General features: G+C 42.7%; 2 protein-coding genes across 3 annotated transcripts in view; both read right to left on the reverse strand.

Moving 5' to 3' along the window:
* Nucleotides 1–10,266, reverse strand: part of Slc17a6 (solute carrier family 17 member 6) — a 42,597-nt gene that overhangs the window by 17,588 nt on the left and 14,743 nt on the right. For both annotated transcript variants that reach the window (XM_052712165.1, XM_052712164.1), the window contains one exon: nucleotides 1,426–1,540. In XM_052712165.1, the coding sequence (XP_052568125.1) occupies nucleotides 1,426–1,540 (115 nt within the window). The remainder of the gene's footprint in view (nucleotides 1–1,425; nucleotides 1,541–10,266) is intronic.
* Nucleotides 286–787, reverse strand: LOC128094085 (60S ribosomal protein L27). Its single transcript, XM_052712166.1, has one exon. The coding sequence runs from the start codon at nucleotides 735–737 to the stop codon at nucleotides 327–329; it is 411 nt and encodes a 136-aa protein (XP_052568126.1). The 5' UTR covers nucleotides 738–787; the 3' UTR covers nucleotides 286–326.

The following is a 10,266-nucleotide window of genomic DNA, read 5'->3' on the forward strand; positions in this document are numbered from 1 at the left end:
ACTTTTCTTCTTATTAGAGCAGAAGATAAGACTGTCTACCAATTGGTTTACCTGAGATTCTAAACACTTTGTGAAATTTGGACAGCTTTTGTGAGGCACAACATTGACTGATCCCCAAATATAAGGACCTTAAATAGGAGTTTAGCCTTCTAGAAATTAACATTAACAATAACTACCTTTCTATAATTTTGATTCTATCTTATTTTTTCCATTTTGGAAGAAGGAAGAATCCTCTTGGTGTTTTTTTTTTGTTTTTTTTTTTTTTTTTGTTTTTTTTTTTTTTTTTTCCAAGTTTTTTTTTTTTAATGATGGGAACAAAAATATATCTAAAAGCGAAGCTTCTGGAAAAACCATTTGTTCTTCCCTGTCTTGTATCTTTCCTCAAACTTGACCTTGGCCTCCCGCCTGGCCTTGCGTTTCAGGGCTGGGTCTCTAAAGACATCCTTGTTGACAACTGTTTTGTCCAAGGGGATGTCCACAGAGTACCTCGTGGGCATGAGGTGATTGTAGTTATAAACTTTCACAAAGGACTTGATCTTTGACCTCTTGGCGATTTTCTTCTTGCCCATGGCAGCTGTCACTTTTCGGGGATAGCGGTCAATTCCAGCCACCAGGGCATGGCTGTAAGGGCGGTCTGAGGTGCCATCGTCAATGTTCTTCACGATGACGGCTTTGCGTCCGGAGTAGCGTCCGGCCAGGACCAGCACCACTTTCCCGGGTTTCATGAACTTGCCCATTTCGACAGCAAGGAGCCGGTACCCAGCAGAAAGGAACCCTCTTGGTGTTTTTATATTTATCTTATTTGTCTATTTCCATCACACTTCATGTAGAGAAGGGACAGGTCATTGGTCAAACTTGGGTCTTTAAATGATATTCCTTCAGAGTCTTCAGTATACTACACCAAGAAGCAATTGTATAGTTACATGACTAAGAATATGCTAAACAAAACACTTCAGCATATTAAATGAAAGCAGAGATTTAGGATAAAATTCTCAAGGGGGCTGGAGAGATGGCTCAGCAGTCAAGTTGAACTGAGTTTGGTTCCCTGCCTCTATCCACAACAGACTATGACTCCAGCTCCAGGGAATCCAGTGCCTCTGGCCTCCTCTGGTACCTGCCTTCACATGTTCATACCCACATGCAGACATGCACACCTACCTACACATAACAAAAAATATTTTAAAAATACTTTCAAGTCCTAGGGATGTAGCTCCGTGGTAGGGGAGCACTTGTCTGTTTAGCCTACATGCATGGAGCTCTGGGCTTGAGCACCAGATAGACTGATCACCTAACATTCCCAACACTTCCATTTTTATTTTAACACTATGCAGTTCAGTTAATACCTATTTATCTATGAAGACAAAGATAAACTCGCAGCTTTCAGCTTCTTCCAGAGCTGAAATGGTGCCGCCCTGTAGTTCCTACCTCCACAAGCCCTTGCAATATCCTAACGAAGATGACACATCCATAATGCACTCTGGCTGCTGACGGGATTAGCATGTTGAGGGTAGAGGTGAGCAGTATTGCAGCCCCAAAGACCCTGGAAGACAGAGATGGGAACAGGTGTGACTCAGCATGACTTGGACAGCTTGAAACTCCTCAGGTTAACTTAAGCGCTGAAGAAACACTACAACCAGTTTTAAAGTAGATGTCCTCCTAAAAGGATAAAATAATTCTTATATAGATCCACCTTGCTGTCATAGATGGATCCTTGAATCACCTGAAAGTTATACATTATTTGATGTGCATGAAACACAAGAATGGGCCAAAACCAATTATGGTTTAATGCTCCAGACATGTCAAGGTTAGATCTCACAGCAGGTGTTTATCTTACTTAATGTACCTGCTTCAAGTCTCTTTTTTTTGTTTTTCTCCTTTTTCTTTATTGTGGGACACAGAGGTGAACAGATTCTGTCTTAGGTACACCGACAAGACTATTTATCCACAACAACTTAAGAAAGAATTAGAAGTAAAAATGTTCAAGTTATTTTTTTCATTTTTGCAAGTAAAATTTTCATTTAATTTAGCCAATTTTGAAAGCTTCCATAATTCTCATACTGAAGAATAAAAACACATTCTCAGTGAGAATGTCAGAACTGATCGCTTGCAGAGAATTTTGAGGAACACATTCTTCCCCAGGCCCTAAGCCCAAGTGTTAACCAAGTCCCACTTTGACCTTTCAGTTCAGTCTGGATTGGCTGCCTCATAGGTGTTACATTTTTCCGAAGATGTGTTTAGTATAACACTTAACAACCTGAACTTCTGAAGGAGCCGTGATGATTATTAACCTGCTACTGAAATTTGGGAAATGAGTTCACGAAGGCCTGCAGAAGAGCCACTCTCTTACTGTCAGTCAACGGGGCAGATAATGTTCTTGAAAATCTGCAGCCACATCTCCCCCTGGCCCGCAACTGAAGATTTGTTGTCGCACCTCATGCAAACACTCTGTGCCCTCTTTGCTCTGCCGTGGCTGCTGAATAGGCATGCTCCATTGTGGAGTCAAAGATGACATGGGGAGGGGCAGACAATTTTATCTGGTTTGTCTAGCGCATTTGTCTTCTTGTAGCTATTTTGGGGATAATTTGGATTAAATTTACTTTCTATGAAAATAACTTCCTGCCACGACCTTCTTTCTGTTGGGAAGAGTTTTAAAATGGCGCTGTCATTAAATTAGTGGGAAAGAGGTGAAGTTTTATACCTTTCACTAGTTTTGGGTTTCAGCTTCTGAACTACTGGCATTCTATAGGGATAATCCTCAGTTGTAAGACGCTGGCTTATGCAGGAAGTGATGTTTGGTTACATCCTTGAACTTCACCCAACAGATACCAATGGCATACTCCCTTCCAACCAACCCCAACAGAAAATGTTGGCAGCAATTACCAAATGTCACTTAGGGGACAAAATCAGCCCCAAAGTGGAATCAGTTATGAACTATTTGCTGAATGCCAACCACAATCAGAGATAAATTTAATAAAAGCTTATTTGAGGGAAACCATGGTAAGAACTCACAGGCTGTAATTCCACAACCACTGGTCAGCACAGGTATTAATTCACCCATATTATACCTAGAAACACAGTCCTTGCACATGTCCCTCACTGCAGGGTCCACCTTCAGCCTCTAGGGTTTCTAATTCTCTAACCACATGACAATCTCCGAATGCGCCTAAGTTATACATCCCCCAACTGTTATTCTAATCATTGCCGTTGCTTCGTAAAGTATGTCGACTTCATTCTGACTGACTAGGATAAAGTGTATCAAACTTTTTGAAGATAAATGAGATTAGGATCTTATTTAATTTTAGATAATTGCTATGCAAATGAGTATCAAAGTAATTCAATTTTGAAGCAGCAGGATTCTTACCCTCTGTGGAAAGCTTTTATGCTTTCATTCTACCAAGACTGATGAGGCTTTTCTACTCACAGTTCACCTGTATACACTGCTTCAGACCCCTGTTTGGCTGGATATAGAGCAGTGTATTGTGCTCAGATAGGGAAGGAAGATTTTCAGAGCACTGGCTATACTGCCTCCAACTCTATGAACTCAGCTAATCTTCTGAGGAACTCACTGCCTGAGTTAGATGTCCTTTTCATCTCATTTTACAAATAAGGAAGGTGCCTCAGAAAGACTGGTCAAGAAGACAGCCAGTCGTGGGGCTGAAATCTGAACGGAGGCCCTTGCTCTATTGTTAAGGATATTACTGATATTTAAGGAGCATGACTGAAGACCATCGTGCGCCAGGAGAGGGAAGGAGAAAAACAAGAAATCCAGAAGCAGCAATTGTCAAAGTCTAACAAACGTAAGAGGAAAACATACTCTATTGAGGGTGACCAGGAAGCTAAACTTTCACAGAGAAGTCTTCTTGCTGGGTCTTGGAGATGAATACAACAAAGAAGAAAGAAATTGCGAAAGAAAGGCATGAAGCATAAGGGCTCAAAACTGGAAGTGGTTGTGTTATGGACAACCGCACATATGGTATTATGTATTGTATATGTACTATAAAGTACCTACCTGGCTTAACAGACGCCAGCTGAGAATTGCATGAATTGGCATTATCATTGTACAGAGAACACATCTACACAGATGAAGAATGGCCACAGCTCTAGCAATACAATCAAACAGTAGGTAGTCCATCTTTGACTGAAATGTCACTATAGGACATATGGCTGGACCAGAAAACAGGGCATTGTTGAAGATGGCTGAACATGTGGTACAGGGTATTAGGGAACCAAGAAAAACAGAGGAGATGATGAGTGAAGAGGATTGAAGAGCATGGATAGGACAGGAGGCTGGGGGTGTGGCCAAGGCTGTCACATCATTCAAGTGACAGAGTTTGGAATGATCATACCACATGAGTGACTAAGACCCTAAGGTGAAATGAGTGTTCAGCTTACTAAAATTGAAGGGTTGGAGAGCTATGTCCCAGAAGGTCAAAAATGATCGTATTTTCATATCACAGAAGCAAATGGCCAAACCCACGGATAGCAGGGGTAGGAGATTAAGGCTGGCATACATAAAGCAAATAAATGTTTGCAATATGCTGTCTTTGTCACTTAATAACCATATGACAGGCGAGCTGATAGCCTCTCCAGCTTCTGATTCCTTGCCTATCACTAGAATTGAACCTTATGCCACTCCTGGCCATAGACGTGAAGGAAATGATGGCAGCATGCAAAGGTGACTCCTGCAAACACTTATTTATGTGTTTATCATAACTATGCAAGATAGCCGAGCTTCAGAATTAGTCCACATGCCCACTGACAAAAGCAAGGTCAAAGAAAAGACGGTATGTGCACAATGGACTGTGACTCAGCCGTAGGAAAAGCAAAATCATCTCACTTGTAGGAAATTGGATGAAAATAGAAGACATTAAGAGAAATAAGGCAGACATGGAGAAGCAAGCAACTTCTACAGGTTTTCAACTATGTGGAAACAAAATTTTAGAAGATTTGTTATAGTGGATGACGACAAGGAAACCATGTTTTTCAAAAACAAAAAACAACAGGGTATTTGCACATAGCCATTGTGACAACATGCACAAAACCTTTGCAAGCCCAAGACAGACAAAATCCTAGTATGGGAGGTAGGGTTGGGCGTGAAGTCCCACCCTTAACTGAGGAACTATTGGCACTTAATAGCTGCTGGACAGGGGGAGTCAGTTTTCTTTAAAGATGGATCCCCTGCTAGGTTGACCACACTCCCAGTGGAAGGGAATACCTATGAGTGTATGGGCAGTACAAGTTGGACTGGATGGTTTGGGAGAAAGAGAACACAAAGCTGGTTCTCTTTTGGTGTGTCTTTAGGTGTGGAAGAGGCAATGGATCTGGGAAGAAGTTAGGGGAAGAGGACAATAAGATCGAAGTACACTGTACAAAATCCTCAACAACTATGACAAAATAAAAGGTACAGAAGAGTCGGTAGTTAGTATAAGAAGAACTGTGAGGAGGAAGAGCAGCAGAAGGCAGAGGTAAAAGGCACTCCGAAGAGCATCAAAGCACACTGGATGCTTGTGTGGAGATTCATAGCAATAACCATGTGTATATGAAATTAATATGTACTCAACAATCACAGGTTAATAAATAAAAAGGAACCATGTGGAGATTAAAATAAAAAGATCAGCACCGTGCCATGGTTAACAACCCAAAAGGGTCTGGGTTCAAAAGTCACCTTTGCACTATCAGCAAGAGACAGACCTAAAGCAGCTTGTGCAAAGTTCTGTGATTCATTCACTGTCCTCAAAACATGAGTGTTAACAGGCTCAGTGCTGTAGATTTGTGACTATACGAAGTGCACACAGAAGGGTGTTGAGTGCATCCTAAGCACTTGAGGAGTATTAGCTTGTGGAAGGCAAGCATGGAACTGCGTGTGCTGACGTAGCTCCTAAGGTTGTTCAAAATGAACGTCAGGTGTCTGGCACACAAAAATGTATCCACCAATGTGAGCCAGTCAATTACGGAAAGGAATGTGGGAATCAACTCTCGATTCTCACTTTAACCCATTGACAGTGACATTCAAAAGCTACTCCTGGGGCCATAGAGACAGGTCAGAGGGTAAAGGCACTTGCTGCCAAGACTGATGACCTGTCTTTGACTCCTGAGACTCACATGTTAGGAAGAGAGAACTAACTTCCCAAGTTGTGCTCTGATTTTCACATGTGCACCATGGCACACTCCTCCGCAAATAAACAAACAGGATTTTTTTTTTTTTAAAGAAAGCTGCTACTGCTGGCCCTCCTGCACAAATGGTACAGCTAGCACACAGAGAGCCTTAACAGCTCCCCAGGTCATAAGGACAGGAGGCTGAGAATGACGACTTATACTTGCTGGGTCTGTTTGTAGAATCCAGACATCCTGTCACTAAACTCAATTCTATCATCAGAGCAGCAGTGATGCGCTAATACCCGAAGTGCCAGAAGCAGAGAAGAAGTTAACAAAGCCTTTGACAAACAACAGCCTTATTGAGAGGTAGGTGGTAGAGGCAGAGGGGAGTGAGAATCGGAGTCTAGCATATTCCCACCACCACCACCACCACACACACGCATACAGAACTGTCCCTGATGAAGTTCTAAGGACATCTTGACGTCACTATCAGTCAGAGCAGATCATTATGAATGCAGTTGACTGACTTTTTGCAAAGAAAGTCTAGATTTCCGTAAAGAAATGGCAGGTGTAGAGCTGACTGGGAAAAGAAGTTACATGCCAAGAACAGTTTAGCACAGTGGCGTCTACACGCCGGCCGGCGTGATGATGGAGGAAGGACTTGCCAAAGTAAATTCTGAGGCTCAGTTTCAGACACCATGGGAATGTTTGGACCTGAGAACTGCATTTCTCAGAATCCCGATGATCTTGCTGGTCCTGCCCTGAGAGTCACTGGTTTAACAGTATTGAGTAACCCCAGTCACCACAAAAGGGGGGTCCATGTAGAGGAAGGCCCACAGTATGGGCCTTTCTTTCTTCACAGAGGGCAGAAACAAGGGAAAACAGAAGCACATGCTGGAATGAAAGATGTCATGTCTGCATGTGTTTGTGTGCCTGTGAGTGCCTGTGCATGCAGGTGTACATTCATATGAAGCCAGAGAACAACCTGGGGTGTCATTCTGCAGAAGTCACCCCTGTTTCATGAGACAGCAACAGCCTAGAACTCACTGTGTAGGCTAGGCCAGATGGCCAACAAGCAGGCTCCAGGAATCCACCTGTCTCTGCCTCCCCAGTGTTGGGTTTACAAGAGCCTACCACCACACCTAGCATTTTTACATGGGTTCTGGGGATCAAACACAGGTCCTGTTGCAAGCAGCAAGCTCTTTACTGACTGAGCTGTCTTCAAGATACAAAACTAACCTAGAGTAAAAGAGGACCAAGAACCAAAATTTTCAGCCTGATTTTGCCTATGCTGCTAGTCAGAATGGCCAAACAGCAAGCATGCTTTGCTTGAGATATTTATACAACCTGACATTGTGCCAATTAAATATGGAGCTGGAGACACAAGTCAGTGGTAAAGAGCACTTGCTGTTCTTCCAGAGCACCTGAGTTCAGTACCCAGCATCCGTGTTGGTGCTGACAAACACGGTAACTCCGGTTTCAGGGGATCTGACACCATTTCTAGCCCATATAGGTATGTGTGTACACAAATAGAAATAAATAAATCTTTTTTAAAAGAACATCAATTCAGTAGTTACAGTGAAAGAATTCAAATGCAAACTAGTTTCCTACAGAGGACGCCCTTGGGTGGGTGGTCATCACTGACATTTCTAGGCCTCACTTTTTGTACCTGTAACATAAACATTAAAGTTCCAGTCCAGGGAGTACCATGAAGATTAAATGACCATGTTACAGAAGAGGACAATGCTGTTCAGAAAATTATCATCCCTCAACCTGTTCTTTCCATAACAACTTTACCCTAATCGGGTAATGTTATTTTCGATGACTGCAAAATGCACAGTGGTTTCCTGTCATACTGAAGTTCTAGATGCTTAAAGTGCATGGGACAAATGTAGTGGGAATACTATTTCCCATTAAGTAACACTGCATTGATTGAGATCCATTAGTCTCTTAATCTATGCCCCATAGTCCCTCAAACATACATGACAGGAAATAAATGATATTTGAAAGTGGATAGCGCTCTGTAACCCTCCACCTGTCTTACTGTCTTAATTCATTTATTCTTTAATCCTCTCTCTCTCTCTCTCTCTCTCTCTCTCTCTCCCTTTCACACACACACACACACACACACACACACACACACACACACACACACACACACACTTTGATTTCGAGTTGGTCTTCTTTGACAGATGTTCCTAAAGTGCTTAACAACATTTTTTTTTATAAGACTTAACCAATCAGTTCTTTTTATCTCCATCCCCTCCCACATTTGTGTCTGGGAGAATGCAGCCAGGGTATGTGCTTGTTCAAGCTATGTGGTACAGTAGAATGTTTTGGAGAGAGGATATGTTTTTATGAAATGAGCAATTAATACATTTGTGTGAAGACCCTAACAAACTTGTACAAATGACCTGGTGTGTAAGCAATAACAAATCTTTGCTCTTTGAGTCTTCTCTGCCTCAATGCCTTCTAACCTGTTGTTTATTTTTCTGTTTAACTCTTTTTTTTTTTTTTTTGGTTTTTCAAGACAGGGTTTCTCTGTGTAGCTTTGGTGCTTGTCCTGGGTTTCACTCTGTAGACCAGGCTGGCCTTGAACTCACAGAGATCCGCCTGGCTCTGCCTCCCAAGTGTTGGGATTAAAGGCGTGTGCCACCACTGCCCGGCCTATTTTTTAACTTTTAAAGTAGCAGGCTGTTGTTCTAATGTCCTGTCAATTCTAGGAGGCTGAACTACTTTCCCTAGGTGACTTCAGGTTGCCAGGCCTGGATTGGAATCTAGGGTATTCCTGGTGAAAAAGACTTCGCTTGATATAGTTGCTGAGTTAAAGTACAAACATGAATGCCTGAGTTCAAATCTCCTGAACCCGGAAAATCCAGGCAGTGGGACTCAGAAATGTCATCTTGCCTGTTGTGAGTCAAGAAGTTGAGACAAGAGAATGCCTCATAGCTAATGAACAGACGTGACAACCAAGAGATCCTGTTCCAAATGATGTAGAGGGTGAGGACTGACTCCCAAGGCTGTCCTCTGATGACGCCCACACTGCGGTATACATGCATCTTCACTCATGAACACACACACACACACCATGCACACGCACACACACAGGACATACATTTCAAAGAAGTCTATATAAATGGGGAATAGTGACACAAGCCCTTAATCCCACACTCAGGCAGCAGAAGCAGAAGGACCACTGTGAGTTCAAGGCCAGCCTGATCTACATACTGAGACTCTGTTTCAAAACAATCACAACAGCAAAAACAGACCACACAATTAAGTTAATCGGAGCAGCATGCTTAGCAAAAAGCATCATTTTGAAATCAGACCTCCTAGGGTCACACTTGGCTCCTTCTCTTCCTCTTTGGTGGTGTTGTGGAAAATAACTCAGCTAATTCTATGCTTGTTTCCTTCATGAGCAAATGAAGTGTCCAGATTCTCATCAGACAGGGCCATTGTGAGGAAGGAAGACAAGAACACTAAGTGATGTGGACAGTTGTGTTTGCCTCTAAGTCCACGTGTTCCTCTGGGGGAAAAGCATAACAATTAGGAACATGGTTTGTAAACCAAATTCCTTTCCCTTCCTATCCTCCTAAAGCCCTCCACACTGTGTAGAAGGAGGTAAATCCTGCTGCTAAGTAACCAGCCACAGGCCTGGAAAGTTCCTGGGCCACACTCCCTTGCTTCTGCTTGCCAGAGCTCCTGTGCTTCAACATAGAGGGGTTGACATCCTTTTCTTTGCTTTTGTCTAAAAGCTAGATTCTTTTAAAAGAGGAATTTATGGATTATTTTTAAGTGTGTGTGCCTACAGGAGTTTCTGTGCAGGGCATATGTGAAGAAGCCCTTCAAGGCAGGCAGATGACCGGAAGCTGGAATTACTGACCATCTTGATGTGCTAGGTGTTGATGCTGGGAGCTGAACCCACGTGCTTTGCAGGAACAGAGGTGCTCATACTTCCTTCTATCTCTCCAGCTCCTGAAAAGCTAGATTCTTGTTCTATTTGATTCAGCTGTGAAGTCTCTTTCCTTCTTTGTTGTTTGCATTAAGTGACGTCACTGTCGGGCCTCGTCAGACCCACGTGCAGGGTTTTAGTGCTTGCCGACTGACTTTCACAATCCTGGTGTTTTTAAGTTCCTCTAAGGTGTGCTTTCAATGTTTTTCCATAGGCCG

Source organism: Peromyscus californicus, unplaced genomic scaffold (assembly GCF_007827085.1).
Source record: "Peromyscus californicus insignis strain IS unplaced genomic scaffold, ASM782708v3 Scaffold_4__1_contigs__length_199733344, whole genome shotgun sequence".
Classification (NCBI taxonomy): Eukaryota; Metazoa; Chordata; class Mammalia; order Rodentia; family Cricetidae; genus Peromyscus; species Peromyscus californicus.

Bases quoted from the DNA above. Each gene is read 5' to 3' on its own strand.
- LOC128094085 (XM_052712166.1), bottom strand. From the start codon at position 737: ATGGGCAAGTTCATGAAACCCGGGAAAGTGGTGCTGGTCCTGGCCGGA.